An 18,437-nucleotide genomic window follows, 5' to 3' on the forward strand; every position below is an offset into this window, starting at 1 on the left:
AGGTGTAACTTTCTGGAAACTATACTTAAAGATCCACCTCTGTGTATTAACAAGATCTTACTTTCTCCACTGCAAAGAGAAAACACTATTTATATTTGCCAAGCCTAATTTTGTATCCCAGGGCCATTGTGACTTTTTAAAACATCTCCATTTGGGGACTTTGATGAGTCACTGCAGAATGCTTTAAAAATTATGGGCGATGAACATATTTGTATCTGTACCCCAAATTTAGACTATGTTTAAAAACAACAAAAAAGAATACTCTTTCTTTTGTAGATTTGTTTAAAATCAGTCTCACTTAAAAAGCAAACTCAAAAATCTCCTTATCCTGTGGTACTATAATCCAATTCAATTCAGCTCAGTTCAATTCAGTTTAATGAGTGTTCACCGAGCATCCATTATGAAGTAGGCACTAAGCTAGTTGTACAAATGAACACTTGTTATGATTCCTACCTTTAAGGGGCTCTCAGTCAGAGACAGATACACAATCACAACTCAGTGTGAGACACGGTGTAACAGAGACGGTACCAGGAGCTAACCTAGTGGATTAATGCCATTGCTTGTCTTGGTTTGTGCAACAAAACCTCGACACCTTGGTGATCAAGGGTGCTTTCCCAACTATATGGAGAGAAGGAAGGTGACGGAAAAAGCCCTGATTTTAGAAAGTCAACTGCAGAAAGTCTTGCATCACATGTTGAAAAAGAAGTTTTTCCACTTTTAAGTCTTTGGTAAGGGACATTTCTAGGATTTTAAATTTTAATCACTAAAGTAATTGAGCTGAACAATTGTGTTCCTAAATAAAGCTATATCTTATAACAAAACCATATTCCTGTCTGTCTGTCTGTCTATCTCTTCCTCTTTTTTCACTATCTGTCTCTTCCTCTTTTTTCCTCTATCCATCTATCTATCTATCTCTCCCTCTTTTTTTCACTATACTCCACAGTTAGAAATTACATGTGAGTTTCCTATTATACCAAAGACACCAAAGGAATCTAGAATCAAATCTGATGAGTGATATAATGAAAAAGATGAATGGAATTTCTGGGGAGCAGGAAAACAGAAAAAGGTTTTCAGGAAAATAATGAGAAAAAAGCCCAAGGTATTTGCCTTAATGGAGTAATAAGCTTCTAATTAGAACCAAACACTTAGCTGGAGATGCTGGAAGATAGGAGTGGCTGAGAGAGAAGAATAGGATGGAACTTTTACTAGTTCAAAATACTGAAAACTCGCCTCTCAATTCCCACTGCTTTCAGTTTTCAGAGCTACTACTATGTTTCATACCTCTTTGCTTTTGCACATACTATTCTCTCTGCCTAGAAGGCTGCCCCATCCCTCTCACACTTTATCTAGTGGAACTATGCATCTTTTAAAACCCAGAGCTCACATTATCACTCCTCTAGGAATTCATTTAGCTACATATCTATTTTCCAGGTAAGTCTGCGAGCTATTTGAGGGCACAGGGAATACATGAATATACTTCTTTTGTGAAAGTTTTCAATAGTACACACAGAGCTCAACCTTCCTTGATCCTTCTTCTCCCCACCACTCTTTCCAGAGATAACAATTTGATCAACAAATATTTACTAAGTGCCTACTACATGCCAGGTGCTGTTCTAGAAGCTGTGAATACAGAAAAAAGCAAAGTAAAAAAACTCTGCCCTCACGGAACTTATATATTCCAATGGGGGAGGAAGGAAGATAAACAAAATTAAGAAGTAAAATATAATAATAAAAACACAACAGTAATAATGGTGAACACATATCACTTACTATATGTGAGGTAACGTTCCAATGAGATAGAAACTATCCCACTTGACAAAGAAATTGAGGCACAGAGAAATCAAAGTCTTACATCTCGAAAGTAACAGAGTTGGGATACAAACCCAGACAATCTGGCTTCAGAGTTTGTTCTCTTAACCATGACGCTACCCTGCTTCTCTCTAATATGCTAGATGAAGAAAATGCTATGGAGAAAAATAAAGCAGGTTTGAAGGAAAGTTGGAGGTGTTGTCGGTGGTGTGAGATTTTAAATATAGTGGTCAAGGAAAGTCTCACCGAGAAACTGACCTTTGAGCCAAGACCTGAATGAGGCAATGGAGCATATCTCTGAGGGAAGAGCAAGTACGAGGGGACCAAGGCCTGGTATCTTCAGGGAACAGAAAGGCGGCTGGTTGTGGCTGGAGTGAAGGGAGTGCAGTGTTGGGTAGTAAGAGATGAGATTAAAGATGGTAAGGAAGAGGATGGAGGGGAGTGTGAAGATGAGATCATGTAAGGCCTAGGAGGTTATTGTAAGGAATTTGATTTTTACTTTGAGTAAGACGGGAAACATCTGGAGGATTTTGCACAGAGATGTGACATGCCCTGAATTAAGAATTTTCACAGGATCATTCTACTGCTATATTGACAAGAGACTGTACAGGTCAAGAGATAGGCAGTTGTAATGAGGGTGGCATGGACAATAGATGGTGGCAGGGCAGTAGTGGCAAGAGGGCATCAGATTCTGGACATATTTTGAAGGGAAGGATCACAAGATTTACTGATGAATCAGGATGTAGGTGTGAGAGAAAGAGGGGAGTTAAGAAAAGACCAAGGTTTTTGGCCTAAGCAACTAGAAGAATGGATATGCAATTAACTGGTATGGGAAGTCTGAGGGAGGGCTATGTTTAGGAAGAAATATCAGATGCTTGGTTTTGATTATGTTAAATACGGATGTTTATTAGACATTGAAGTGAAGTGTCAAGTAGACAGATGGACATACAAATCTGGAGTTTGGGGGAGAAGTTCGGACTAGAAACAGTGGTTCTCAGCGGGAAAGGGTATGATTTTATCCCCAGCGGACATTTGGCAATGTCTGGAAGCATTTTTGGTTGTCATAACTGGTGGAGTGCTACTGGCATCTAGTTTGTAGACACCAGGAATGTTGCTGAATATTCTGCAATGCGCAGGACGGTTTCCCACAACAAAGAATTATCTGACCCCAAATACCAATTGCGCCGAGGTTGAGAAACTCTGAATTAGAGATACGAATTTGGGAGTCATTAGTGGATATAATTTAAAGCCACAATACCGGATGTGATTGCCAAGGGAGTGGGTGTGTATAGATAGAGAAGAAAAGAGGTAGTCCAAGGACAGAGTTCCAGAGAATCCAAAAATAGGAGAAATGAACAAAAGAGACAGAGAAGGAATGGCCAGTGAGGTAAGAGGACGAGGAGAGTATAGTTTCTGGAAGCTAAGTGATAAAAGTGTTTCAAAGCCAAGGGACTGATCAACTGTGTCAAATACTACTGATATGTCAAGAAAATGAGCGCTAAAAGTTGACTCTAGACTTAGCTATGAGGAAGTCCCAGGGACCACAACAAGAGCAATTTTGAGGAGGGGATGGAAGCCTGAATGGAGTAGCTTAAGTGCAGAGGTGAGGTTTAATATGTGGGTTTAAGAGAACATGTAAGAAGAGGAATTAGAGACAGTGAGTATAAATAATTCTTGAAGAATTTTGCTATAAAAGAGAACAGAGAAATGGTACAGAACTTGGAAAGAGATAGGAGGTTTATAGAGGGTCTTTAACAATGGGAGAGAAAGCAGCATGTTTTGGGGCTGGCCCCATGGCATAATGGTTAAGTTCGATGTGCTCTGCTTCGGCAGCCTGGGTTTGTGGGTTTGGACCCTGGGCGCGGACCTACACCACTCGTTAGCCATGATGTGGTGGCGACTCACATACAAAATAGAGGAAGATTGGGACAGATGTTAGCTCAGGGCTAACTTGCCTCAAGCACAAAAAGAGGAGGATTGGCAACGGATGTTAACTCGGGGCTAATCTTCCTCAGAAAAAAAAAAAACCCAACAAAACAAAAAAAATCTCCAGCATCTTTCTATGCTTCTATGAATGATCCAATAGAGTGGAAAAACCAGTTTAGGAGAGGAGTGAGTTTGGAGTGATATCCTGGAGTAGGTGAGGGGATGGGATCTGGCTCCCGAGAGGAAGGACTGGGCTTAGCTAGGAGCATTGATCCACCGTGACGCAATGGAAGGCAGAGGGTAGCACGGCAATGAGAGCTGTGGAAGTTCTCTTCTAATGGCTTCTCTTAGCAGTTAATGCATATCTTGAGTAATATCTTCTTGATCTGTATAAAGAATCCTTAGTATAAAGTAGATGTTGAATTGTTTGCTGAATGAATACATGAATCAGATTCATACTGTTTCAAGAAGTTAAGACTCCAGCTTAAATGTTACCTATTGTGCTAAATTTTTCCTAAATATCCAACAGCAATTTTATTAGAAGGAAGGCAAAAGGTTGGCATTCGACATCTCTGTCTGAAAATACTAGGAATCTCATCACAGAGGTCATCCTGCTCTTCACTAGATGTATACTTTACCCATGAAGAACCTCTCAGTATTTCTCAAATGTGCTATACCTTTTTTTCCCTCCTGTCCTTTACCATGCTGTTTCCTCAGTCCTGACTGCCCTTTCTTTCTATGGAAATCCAACTTATTCTGTAAGGTCTAGCTCAAATGCTGTCTCCTCTGTGAAGACTTTCTTGATTAGCCTGCCAAAATCAATTATTTCTATTTAGGATCCACTTTATTTAACTTACACACATTAACACTTCTCAAGTTTTTGTACCTAAAAACCCCTAGCAACAGAAGAGAAAGAATTTATTAGTCTTGAGGGTATAATCCAAATTGGTTTACCAGCTTATACCTTTCTTTGAAGTCTGGTATTATGTTTTAAAAATGCATAACAATTTTATGTTATTTTTCATAAAAGAACCTTTTAAATTTTGACATGAACATATTTTAAGGTACTTATCAGTTACATTGTTTAGTTCTACCCCTGAACATCCCCCCACATGAGAAGAAAATAAACACTTCAAAAGATGTGTCATGTTTATTTTGTACCTTTGTGTATCCCTGGGACTAATCATATCCTAATTTGAGAAATACAGATTTGTTTGACTCCCCCAGTGGCCCATAGGATCACTAAAGATGGGGACATCTTTTTTCTTTGTATTTTACCCCTGCCTTAAAGCAGCTACTTAATAAATATCTTCCCTCTTGCTCCCAAACAATAAAATGATATCATTCTATCAATATCCTTGGCTCACGTTTCTTCTTGCTGCTCTTTGATAGAAGTAACAGTAAACAAAACAAAACAAAAACTCAATGACTCAAATGTCTGTGGACAGGTGAATGGAGAAGTAAACTGTGGTGTGCTCACACAATGGAATGTTATACAGCACTGAAAAATGAATGAACAAGGTTACATGGAATAATATAGATGAATCTCAGAAGCAATGTTTAATGAGAAAGGTAAGATACCATTTTGTATAAAGCTCAAAAATAAGCAAAACTAAACAATGTATTATTTAGAAATACATAGATAAGTGATAAAAATACTACTCTCCCCCAACAAAGCAAGGGAACTAACCAGAAAATTTAGGATAGTGCTTACTTGTTGTAGGGAGATAAGGGATGTAATTGGAGCAGAACACACAGATCCACATTATGGGCAATTTTTGAGTCCCTGAGTTAGGGGAAGGATTCAAGGGTGTTCATTATATTACTTTCTAACTTATATGTTACATATATTCTTCTATAAATATCAAATATTATATTAGAATACAGTAAATAAAAAGAAAGCTGAAGACTTTTCTTTACTCTGGAGTTTCTTAGAATCTTTAACATGCTGTGAATTGTGTCTTTCCAGGAAAAGGATACAGTGTTTCCCAAACTTAGTCGGCTATAGACCCTTTTTTAATGGAATACCTTGCAATATCTCCCCAAACAAATTTTCTATAAAACCGACCTTGGGAAACACTCAATTAAGATATAAAATATTCCCTTGATTATAACCAATTCCATTGAGGTTACTTTATCCTATGACACTATCTTACCAACAATGTAACTGCCTATTAAAAAATGTAGCTACTGCTTCTTAGTTCCCACTTTAGTACTGGACACCTGATTTATGAAAAAACAAAAAGCAAAGCAAAACACAACAAATAAACAGGAGCCCTTGGCCCTATTTCCTATCCCACTGAGAAGAAATAGTACAAAAAAGCAATCAACTGGATTCTGCATGTCTCCAGCATTGTGCATATATCATTCATTGGAGGACCATCTGAGCAGAAGGGATTACCCCCATAGTCCACAGGGCAAAAGGTGGATTCCTCAGGGACAGAACTGCCTGTAATATCAGTTACACAGAGGATGGAAAGGAGGTTATCGTCTGAGAATAAAAAGAGCTATAGATGTACTTTCTCACCACCATTCAAGACCGCATCAGTTTGTCAGAGCAACCACAACTACAGGAGTAGAACAGTGGCCACCAGAAAAAAAATACGAGAAACAAAGCCCCAAATAACCTAACTGTAGAAAGCATGGACACTGAAGACTCTGGGTAAGTCTATTAATTATAGATGTGCTGACCCTGGGGGCCTCAAAGGGGACATTTTAAGTGAGCACAAATGGAAACTGAGCTACTAAAATTTTTTCTCCTCACAGACCACAAAGGTCATCTGGTGATTGGACTACCTTCACAGTAAATTTTATCACTGCCCCAGTATATTCATACCTGAGATAATAATATAATTCTGGGGGCCGGCCCTGTGGCTGAGTGGTTGAGTTCGGGTGCTCCGCTTTGGAGGCCCAGGGTTTTGCTGGTTCAGATCCTGGGCACAGACATGGCACCGCTCATCAGGCCATGCTGAGGTGATGTCCCACATGCCACAACTAGAAGGACCCGCAACTAAAATATACAACTATGTACTGGGGGGAGTTGGGGAAAAAAAGAAAAAAAAAAGACGATTGGCAACAGTTGCTGGCTCAGGTACCGGTCTTTAAAAAAAAAAAAAAAAAAAAAAATATATATATATATATATATATATATATATAATTCTGTTCTTGAATTATTTTAAAGTAAGGGTTTTCAAAACAAGTGATTTGGAGGTATGGGTGATAACAGAGGTGGCAGTGATGAATATCTATACTTTTTTTACTTTATTCCCCCAAATCTAATAGTAATAATACAGCAGCAACAACTAACATTTATTGAGTGCTTACCCTGTGTCAGATTCTCCTCTAAGCATTTTATATACTTAATATCACCCAAACATCACAACAATGATATGAAGGAGCTATTATCACCTCCATTTTACAGTTGAGAAAACAGAGGCACAAAAGTTAAATACTTTGCCTAAAGTGATACAAGTAGACACATGGCAAAACTGGGATTTGAAAAAGGTAGTCTGGCACTGGAGCCCATGCTCTTCATTGCTACGCTGCACTGCCTCTTAAAAGATCAAAGGGTACCAAAAGGTGATTTACAAATAGCTTCCATTCGATCCCAGAAGCTCTCATGATAATCCTAGTGAAAGAAGATACGTTCTGAGGGATGCATCATTTAACTGGCGAGGGTAATACAGTCTTGGCAGAGAAAAGACAACTCAGGGCTGTGCTGAGGATAATCAACTAGATACTTTACTACTTGATAAGCCCAGTGGCATCAGGTTGATGACTTTTTAAAATTTGTGGAACATTTTTTTCTGATCATTAAAAAACAGAAATGTAGATAATATAGGAAATGAAGTAAACGAGTCACTTTTGTGTCACTACATAGAGTTATCATTTTTGAGCTCTTCCTTTCATTTTTAAGTTTTTATTGTTTAACTGACAAATCCTGAAACAACTATGCAAATACTGTATTGAGCCTCACATACTACACAAAAAGGCATATCCTATAAATTTGTAAGAGGTAACATTTTCCAAAACGCAACATTCTAGCTGCGAGAAACATAAATCCATCCAATCTAGCTTAAGCAAAAGAAAAAAGCGTACTAGACGGGGTGGGCTCTATCACTGAACCAATGTCAGAAGATCAGTGCCTCATCAAGGCCTGAAATCTAGAACCGGAGGATGCTTTGAAACCAGACAGTATCTACCCCTCTGACTTTCTTGTTCCCATTTCTGTCTCTCTCATTTACTGGTCTCTTCTTTTAGCTTCACACTGTTTATCTGCTTCTTTCCTCTTTCTCTACATTGAAGTTGAAGCAAACTGTTTTTTAACCAACCTTCTCCATACAAATTGATGATTTTTAAATTTAAGTTTATTTATTTTTAAAAGGTTTTATTTTTTTCCTCTTTCTCCCCAAAGCCCCCCGGTACATAGTTGTATATTCTTCGTTGTGGGTCCTTCTAGTTGTGGCACGTGGGGCGCTGCCTCAGCGTGGTCTGATGAGCAGTGCCATGTCTGTGCCCAGGATTCGAACCAATGAAACACTGGGCCACCTGTAGCAGAGCGCGCGAACTTAACCACTCCGCCACGGGGCCAGCCCCTAAGTTTATTTTTAAGAATCAGGAGCAGCAAACCTCAGTCTTGGCATGAGCGTGGTCTGAAGGTATAAACTGGTAAAATTTTTCTGCCTGGCAAATTAGTAATTTAGCATTTTAGAAGTGTTTATTTTCTCTGATGCAGTAATTTCATCTCAACATTGCTAGCGGCACATAGAATCTAGGATCATACAACTTTGAGCTTGAATTCCAGTTTTGCACTTCCCTTGCTATATGATCTAAGGCAAATTACTGAATTTTTCCATGTTCCAGTTTCTTCACTTGAAAATTGGGATCACAGCAATATTATCTCTTGAATCATGAAGATTAAATGAGACGATAAATGTAATGAAGTCAGCAGACTGTCTGGCTTGCAGTATATGCTCACTTATTATTATTCCAAGTGAACAGTTGGACAAGTGTGGAAAGATTTATACAAAATGTTTATTATACTGTTTTGTTTTGTTCACCACTGTATATCTAGTCTCAAGATAGTTCCTAGAATAAAGTAGGTACTCAATAAGTATTTGTTCAGTGAACAAAAAACTGAGAATTGGTTAAATAAATTGTGGTATACATAACAGAATGCTACTCAGGCATTAAAAATGACATATATAAGTATTTTCACTGAAAGTACACGTACAGTATATTCTCTTACTTAAAAATATACATGTATACATTAATAGAAAAAGGTCTAAAAGGCTATACATCAAGATGTTGACATTTCCTATGCTGGGATGGTGGCAGTGTAAATATTTTATCTTCTTTTTTGCTTAGCTGTATTTAAATTTTGTGATGGAAAGCTATTTCTAATTTAAAAAAAATATGCTCCAGTGCACTAATAAGTTGGGATCGGGGGACATACCCATATTTGAATCTTGGATTAAATCCGGTTTTTAAAAAAAGCATCTTATTAGAGTTATTCATTTACATGCCTATTTTGCCATTGGACATTGAGATTCTTAAAAGATATAGAACATGTCTTCATCTTTCTAGTACTTAGCACAGAACCTTACACATAATCAGCAGTCAGTCAGTGCTGTCAGTGATAGGTGACACACTCCATCACAGCTCTTGCAAAGTGGTGTCTGCCACTTTGGTCACAGGAGGAAAGCAAACTCCCCCTAAAATCTCTACAAAGATGGTGGTGATTCCAACAGTTTTAAAGCTGATCCTGAAATACCCATAAATGAAGAAGAACGTCCTCTAGATTCCTCTTCCTTTGAAATGCAAATTCTGTCACAGGATCCTAATTTTTCTGTAAATAATTCAGAGATCGAACCAACTTGTGGTTACAGGAGAAGGTCCAAGTTTCTAGTGTTACTTGTTTAGGTACAAATCTATAAAGTACCTGTTGATAAGATGAATCAGCCCCCTCCCAGCTTCAAATTTACGTACAGAAATTCAAAATGCCAACTGTTTTCTAAGCGCCAAACTGTACTCTACAAAAACCACTAACATCACTGATTGTCAGAATGATTATCAACACTTAGGCATCATCTCAGGTAGTGACGAAACTAACAGCTGCCACTAATTTATCAAGTTCATAGTTTTTATTCTAAGACTAACACTGTCTTAAATCTTATTCTTAATTATCTTTGGATGACAAAAATCTTAAAACTAAATGATTCCTCACTTTTGTACTATTTTTTCCTGCTTTGGCTTACAATATTTCTTAGTAGGAAGAAAGCTTCACAAATTGTCCATTTGGCAAAAACATATTTTGCCTACCTTATAAATTTATAAGCAAGAGATTTTAAAAAAATCATAGCTGGATAAATATTCCTAATATATTATTTCAACTGAGTGCTTCAGGTCCCCAGACTGGAAACAAGGTCTCTGAGTTCAATTCCAGCTTTGCCACTTATTAGCTCTGTGACTTCGGACAAGGTACTTAACGTCTCTAAACCTCAATCTCCTCATTTGAAAACTGAGGTTATTGACAATAATAAATATATCTACCACATTGGGTCATTATGAGAATTAAACAAAATTGAATGGGTAAAGCAGCCCTATGCAATAGAAATGTAAAGCAAGTTACAAATGTGAGCTGCCACGTAATTTTAAATGTTCTGGCAACCACGTTAAAAAGGGAAAAAGAAATAGGTAAAATTAATTTTAATAGCATATTTGATTTGACCCATATATCCCAAGTATTATCAACTTTAAAAAATTATTAATGAGATATTTTACACTTTTTTGGGTACTAAGTCTTTGAAATCCAATATGTATTTTAGACTTGTAGCACACCTCAAATTGGACTGGTCACATTTCAGGTGCTCAATAGTTACATGTGGCTACTGGCTACCTTACTGGATATGGATAGCACAGGTATAAAGTATTACAACAGTGTCTAGCACATAGTATGTGCTAAATACATTTTAGTTCTTAGTATCATCATAACCTCCCTCCTAGGAATTGCTACGATTGGTGTTTCTCAAAGCACATGACTCAATACCAGCTAATATCAGGTGGTTCTAAGGCATGGCATTAAATAACACTGAATTACATAGTGAGAAAACTATTCCTTTTTTAATTATCTTTTTATCTTCCTGACTATAGCAAGGAAAAAGTGTTAGTTTTGTACTATAGTGCTTTGTTTTTAAAAATTTTATTGTATTTTTGGTGAGGAAGATTGGCCCTGAGCTAACATCTGTTGCCAATCTTCCTCTTTTTTCTTTTTCTCCCCAAAGCCCCAGTGCATAGCTGTACATCCTAGTTGAAGGTCATTCTAGTTCTTCTATGTGGGATGCTGCCACAGCATGGCTTGATGAGTGGTGTGTAGGTCCGTGCTCAGGATCTCAACTGATAAACCCCAGGCTGCCGAAGCAGAGCGTGTGAACTCAACCACCCAGCTATGGGGCCAGCCCCTAAAAATTTTATTTTTTTTATTGAGATACAATTCATAGACAATAAAACTTAACCATTTTAATGGTATCATTTTTTTCCCCTGAGGAAGATTTGCCCTGAGCTAACATCAGTTGCCAATCTTCCTCTTTTTTTTGTATGTGAGCCACGGCCAGAGCATGGCCACTGACAGATAAGTGGTGTAGGTCGTTGTGCAGGAACCCAACCTGGGCTGCTGAAGCGGAGCATGCCAAACTTAACCACTAGGCCACCTGGGCTGGCTCTTAAGGCTATCATTTGATGATTTTAACAAATGCATATAGTTGTGTAACCATTTCCTCAATCAAGATACAGAACAGTTCCATCATCTGAGCCAGGGCTTCCTAAAAATCAAGAAGCTAACAAAAACCTCAACAATAACAAGACCCCATACCTTTGAATACATAATATCAAATTGTTTTCCAGAAAAGTTATACCAATTTACACTTCTACTAGCAATATTTGAGACTGCCTCACTGCACATTAATCTTAAGGAAATAATCAGAGATGGGACAAGAGTTTATCAACATACAAGACATTTATTGCAGCATTATTATATCAAATAAAAAACTGTAAACAATCTAAATGGCCAATATCAACGGTTAAATAGACACATTCTTAAAATTGACATTATATAGCCATTAAGATTATTTTAAATAGTTTTTAGTAACATGGAAAATGTTCTCGATATAATTAAAAGTGAGAAAAACAAGTGTAAAATTGTATAGACAATGTGATTTTAATTACGTCAAAAACAAAACATAAAACAAACAAAACTCAAAAACCATTAGGCAAAGAAAAAAAAGTTTAGGAGGAAGTACACCAAAATATTAACAGTGGTTAGCTGAGTTGTCGTATCATAAACGATTTTTACTTTTATATTTAATTTTTTTATTACAATGAGGATAAGTTACTTAGGGGGAAAACGCCTATTTTTCTTCATCTATCTTGGCCAGTTAGAGAGAAAAGAATTGAAAAATGGGACCATTAACTATTGTGCAGGCTTATAGCTAATGAGGCTTTAACTGAATCCAGTAGTATTACAGAGAACCTACTATATGTAGTCAGTATTTTTGGCATGAAAGGGAATCTGACAGTAAGGGGATTGTTGATCTGGGGTTACCTTCTAGCAGGATACATCTTCCTCCTTGTCAAAAGTCTTAGGAAGTACTGAAGTGACAGCACTTGTGGCTAAAACGCCCTCTTCACCTACAGCTCAGGCGGGCCTCAGGCAACGGGCAGCACCGTTGGCTAATACATTCACCTTAGCTTCCTTTTCTTCTCCACTTCTATCCTGAATTCCGAGAAGACAGAGGGATTTCTTCTATTGTGAGAACAATTCCATTCATCTGGGTCTGGTTCTTGGCCTCTCAGCTCACATACCTAACTTCAAGTGTCACTTGCTGCCAGCAGGGACTAGAACTCTTTAATATTGAGTGACTTATGAAGTGATACAAGCCAGCTCAAAATGCGAACCAAGATGCTCATTTATATGCAAAGTAGGATCATGTGCTTCAGAAGCACAACTAGAATAATGGCTCCGTTCATTTTGAACATTTAAGAGAAATAATACTTCTCCTAATTCACATTAGCTTTGATAGCCAGGGTGATCCTGCTAAAATATGTCACATGTCATGGTTCTGCTCAAAACTCTACAATACACACAAGAAGGTGTACACAAATGTTTATAGCAGCATTATTCATAACAGCCATAGGTAGAAACAACTCAAATGTCCATCACTGACAAACGGATAAACAAAATATGGTATATGCATACAATGAAAATATTATTCAGTTGTAAAAAATAATGAAGTATTGAGATAGGCTACAACATAGATGAACCTTGAAAACATTATACTAAGTAAAGAAAACCACTCACAAAAGACTATATATTTTATATGAAATGTCCAGAACAGGGAAATCCATAGAGACAGAAAGTAGATGAGCAGTTGCTTAGGGCTAAGGGGGAGAGGAATTCTTTCTGAGCTGATGAAAATGTTCTAAAATTGACTGTGGTGATGGTTGCACTATCCGTAAATATACTAAAAACCAGTGAATCGTATACTTTCAAGAGGTGAATTGTATGGTATGTTACAGCTGTTAAAAATAACCCCAAACCCAGGCCAGCCCTGGTGGCCTAGCAGTTAAGTTCAGCATGCTCCACTTCAGCGGCCCAGGTTCAGTTCCTGAGCAGGGACCTACACCACTCATCTGTCAGTGGCCATGCTGTCGTGGTGGCTCACATAGAAAACAAGAGGAAGATTGGCAACAGATGTTAGTTCAGGGCGAATCTTCCTCAGCAAAAAAAAAAAAGGAAAAAAGGAAAAAAAGAACCTAAATCCTACAATGCTAACTCACAGTGAAAACCAGTCCTCCAGCAGTCTAGGTCCTCCACCGTCAGGCCCCAGATCCCTCTCTACTGCATTTCCCTTTACTTTTCCTCTTGCTCATTCCACCCCAGGCTCTCCAGTCTCCTTGGACACACTGCATGATCTGCCTTAGGACACAGCTCTTGCTGTGCCTGGGATGCTCTTCTCCCTGTCAGTTTGGCTCACTCCTTCACCTCCTGCAAGTCTCTGCTCAAATCTCTTCTTAATGAGGCCTTTTCTGACACCATACTGAGTAGTGTGACTTACCCCTGCTGCCCCCATGTACTGCTGATTTCCCTTTACCCTGCTCTGCTTTATTCTCCCATAGCATTTATTACCTTCTGATTTTCTTATTTATTAAGTTTGTTATTTATTTCTGTCTTCCTCTGCATTAAAATGTAAGCTTCATGAGGGTTAGGATCTTTGTTTAATTCGTGGAGGTATCCCAATGCTCTGTAAACATTTGCTGAATGAGTGAAAGAACTATTGACTTTATGCTGTTCTCATTTGTACAATAAATATTTATCTATTCTAGAACTCATTACTAGGGAAATATGACTTCTGAGTGTTCCACACAGATGTTGGTGAAAATATCTGTGGTGCTATAGAATAACTCATGTCATCTATAATTCTTAGAAGTTGAAATTTGACTTATTTCCCCCAACTGAGGATATATTAGGCCAGCATGACAGAGACAAACAAACAGGGAAGTAGTAAGAGAGGGAAGTAATTCCATAAGAAGGGCAAACCTGGAGACAGGAGATGACAGCCTGCACACTGCAAACCTGCACGGCTGCCAGAGACATGATGGACTGATTGCTTGGGCACGCCCTTGCGTATGTCCAGGTCTGAATCCACTACCCAGAACCTTTTTCAAGGCAGGTTCTCTGCCTTCAAAAAGCATGAAAGTTATGCCTTTAAAGAGGTCCCTGTGATTGGTTATTATCTTTCATTTCTTTGTATTTCATTATGCACAAAAGAAGAAGAGAAAACAATACAAAATTCATAGTAAACTTCATTTGGCTATGGAGAGAGAAGAAAATATTGACAGCCTCTCTTTACTCAGAAGGCAATTTTATTAAGAATGTTGCTAAGGAGATAATTAGCTTCTGCAAAGTTCCTTGGTGTCTTAGTAGCAAATACACGCCTTCTATTTTAAATAGTGTTTAATCTAAACAAAGATTAACTACAACTGCACCTGATCAGAGCAGGCGCTATAGAAACAAATCATATAACTCCAGAAAGCCTGTAGAACTCTGCTTCATTGTCACCAGTGATTGAATCAGTGAAAAATATTGTCACAAAAGAACTGTTTTAAAGAAATAAGGTACTTAAGAAAGAGCAGCTTAAATTATAACTTTGAATGGCAAGTTGAATTTCAGATTCAACTAATGTATATTTCCTTTTAAAATCTAAGGGACGTATATCTTCAGGCACCTTCTGGCTTAAGATGAAACTTACTTATAAACAGGCCCAGGTGAGAGATCACCAAAATTTACATTCATTTCTGGAAATATACCAGGGAGGGAAGGAAAGAATTGCTTCCTATTCTTTATTTTTTGGTATTGTCTACAACTAAGATTTTATTTCAATTCACAGTAAAGCCAACTTCACTGTACTTTAGAAATAGAAGGTATCCCAGGATGAAGTTGTTAAAATTGCTATCTAAGAGGTAAGGGTACACATAATTTTCTAGGATGCAGGAGACCAATTGACCTACCTACCTATTACATTCAGTATCTTGCTCCAAATCATAAACTAGTAAGTGGTGGTGCTGGAATCTGATTACAGAATAAATCTGTAGCGATCTCAGATTTTATTTAAGAGATCAGAGAAATCAAGTGACCTGTGTCTCAGAGATATCCTGCATTAGGCATTTCCCACTCTGGAAGGATAGTTGCTTCTATATCAGCACATCAAGTGCCAGCTCCAAGATGATTTCTTTCCTATTCATTGGGACAGCCACTAAGCCAAATCCTTGTGGGGCAGCCCATGCCATATTCTACATGATTCCAAGTATAAAAGAGTGTACTTATCAGGGCACATCTAAAAGTATACTCTGTTCCCGATTGCCATATTCTCTCAAAATACTACTTCTGTGCTGTAGCGCTCCTGAGGTCACAGCTGTGTCTTTGTCACTTATTGCTTAGGACTTTTCCTTAAGAAATAACCTATGTATCACATAGGAAATTGCACAAACAAACTTCCCACAAAAATTAAACCCTAAAATTCATAGAAACAAATTACTCAGCTTTTTCTCCCCCATATCAAGGTTTTTAAGGCTAGTTCACAGCAGCTATACTATATTCAGGTATAAAACTGATTTAAAAAAATATTAACTTTTCCACTTACTGAGAATCTAGGATTAAGAGTTGTGAACATACTCAACACACTAGTAATACCCAAGGTAGCCCACATTCATCATGAGAATTGAGCCTTTCCACTAAAAGCTGAAACTATGTTGCTTTCACCTACTTAAGCCTTTACAATAACTGCTCTCTGAAATAAAACTCCCACTCTTCTCACAGATAGTGATAAATTTCACTATTTACTTACTGGCTCAAGGGTATATTTATGAAAGTAAATTATAAAAACTTGATATTGGATCATTTATGTTTTGCAAACATTAACTAAAATTTTTGCGGGTTGGCAATTACCATAGCAACTCCCTTTTCTAAAAGTTTCATTGGTCAGGGGACAGTGAACAATCTCGTTGAAGATTTTATTGAGCCTTCTATTGCCAAGAATATCCGCTCAAATGTAATTCAGTGTACTGCTTAGCATACGGTTAGGTCAGACAAAGAAATACCAAAGCTGGCTACTTGGAAGAATCTAGTCTAAAGCTTTTGCAAAGCTGCCTTATGTTCTTAATTTTACATAAAAGATTATCTTCTCAGGAACTGAGACACTAATTTAAGGAAAAACCTAGGTTTAGTTTTTAAAAACAATTTTTAGGGCCCACCCAGTGGCACAGCGGTTAAGTGCACACGTTCCACTTTGGCAGCCCGGGGTTTGCTGGCTCGGATCCCTGGTGTGGACATGGCACTGCTTGGCAAGCCATGCTGTGGTAGGCGTCCTACATATAAAGTGGAGAAAATGGGCACGGATGTTAGCTCAGGGCCAGTCTTCCTCAGCAAAAAGAGGACTGGCAGCAGATGCTAGCTCAGGGGTAATCTTCCTCAAAAAAAAAAAACCAATAATTAAAAAAATTTTTTTAATAGTAAAATGCAGTTTTATTCACAGTACTATTAATTAGCCAAACACATCTGAAAATATATGCATTTTTGTTTGTATGTAATATGACAAAATTACAAAGAAATATATAAAAATCTTTGCTAATCTATCTATCTAAATCCAACACATTTTTTTAAAAAGATTTTATTTTTCCTTTTTCGTCCCAAAGTCCCCCGGTACATAGTTGGTGTACTTTTAGTTGTGGGTCCTTCTAGTTGTGGCATGTGGGATGCCACCTCAGCATGGCTTGATGAGTCTGTGCCCAGGATTTGAACCGGTGAAACCCTGGGCCACTGAAGCACAGCGGGCGAACTCAACCACTCAGCCACAGGGCCCACCCCTGAATCCAACACATTTTTAAAATTGAGATATAGATGTTTAGTTTTAAACTCTAATATTTCAAGTTAAAGAGAAGATGCTACAGTTCTTAGGCACTGGCCATGGGGCTACAAATACTCAGCGGGAAATATTATCTCTCAGAAGGATTATTTAGGGGTCAATTAGTTTTTTTGAATCCTGATATTAAAACCTATTTAAAAGCACATAATTATACATACATACCTGAGAGAATTCATTTAGATTAAGAAAATAAAATCCTATATGGCCATCAAGTAATAAAGAAAACTTTTTGAACCTTAAATTATTAAATATTATTTAGAGAACAATACAGTATCAGGCATTCAAGTGACACTTAGGAAGGAAATGCATAGTGATTAAAAGCATGGATGCTGGCTTCCAGTTGTGGCACTCTCTCTTATTAATCATTACTTGGGCAAGTTATTTAACCTCTCTGTGACTCGGTTTCCATATATAGTGGAGTTAATAATAGTACATACTTTACATAAGGATTAAATGACTATGTAAAGTACTTACTACAGTCCGCAGCATATACTAGATGCTCAATAAATATTAACTATGATTATCATTTTTATTAGCAGCAGGAGCAAAGGGAGAAACTTGAAAAAAAAATGCTTGTAATAGTATTATGTCACTCCTGTGCTCAACAATATTCAATGGTACCACATTGATTACTGAATTAGGTACAAAAGCCTCAGTCTGACATTTTAGGATGCAGGGCTACCCTTCCAAATAATATCAACTAATAGTTTTCAAATTAAATTTCACATAATGTCACTATGATTTTATACTCTCCCAAGATCATAACTACACTGACACTTCCATTTCTGGAATTAAAGCAGACCAGATAAGGCAAAAATTCTCTTGCAATAAAAAACATAGAAATGATGGATAAAAAATGACAAATCTCCTTTTAAATGAATAGTTAAGCTCTTAAGAAACTAAGGAAAATCTCCAAGAGTCATCAAACAAAGGGAACCAAAATCTTAGCTTGATAAGTATAAAGTGATGCTGTGACTACCCAACAGGGATGTGCCAATGTTCATAAACAAGGGCACTGTATTTTAACAGCCACAGAGGGTCAGCAGACAGGGCTTAGGTCTCAGTAAGAAAGGAAATTATAATTGAGTCTTCTGCATAATGTGGAGGCCCTCACTGAAAAGATGGAATAAAAAATCCAAAAATCTTCTGTTTGCACAGGGAGATAACAAGGAAACTTGAAAATAAACTGATATGGCTCTGCATGGCTCAGAAACCCTTTAGTAC

General features: G+C 37.6%; 1 protein-coding gene across 4 annotated transcripts in view; it reads right to left on the reverse strand.

The window, feature by feature from the left end:
- The window catches only part of VPS45 (vacuolar protein sorting 45 homolog), a 60,830-nt gene that overhangs the window by 2,373 nt on the left and 40,020 nt on the right, over positions 1-18,437 (reverse strand). For 2 of the 4 annotated variants that reach the window (XM_070268345.1, XM_005610186.4), the window contains one exon: positions 11,225-12,505. The exons of the other annotated variants lie outside the window; for them this stretch is intronic. In XM_070268345.1, coding sequence (XP_070124446.1) covers positions 12,472-12,505 — 34 coding nt within the window. In that variant the 3' untranslated portion in view covers positions 11,225-12,471. Of the gene's footprint in view, positions 1-11,224; positions 12,506-18,437 lie in introns of those variants that run through there. 4 annotated transcript variants of the gene reach the window in all.

This window comes from Equus caballus, chromosome 5 (assembly GCF_041296265.1).
Source record: "Equus caballus isolate H_3958 breed thoroughbred chromosome 5, TB-T2T, whole genome shotgun sequence".
Classification (NCBI taxonomy): domain Eukaryota; kingdom Metazoa; phylum Chordata; class Mammalia; order Perissodactyla; family Equidae; genus Equus; species Equus caballus.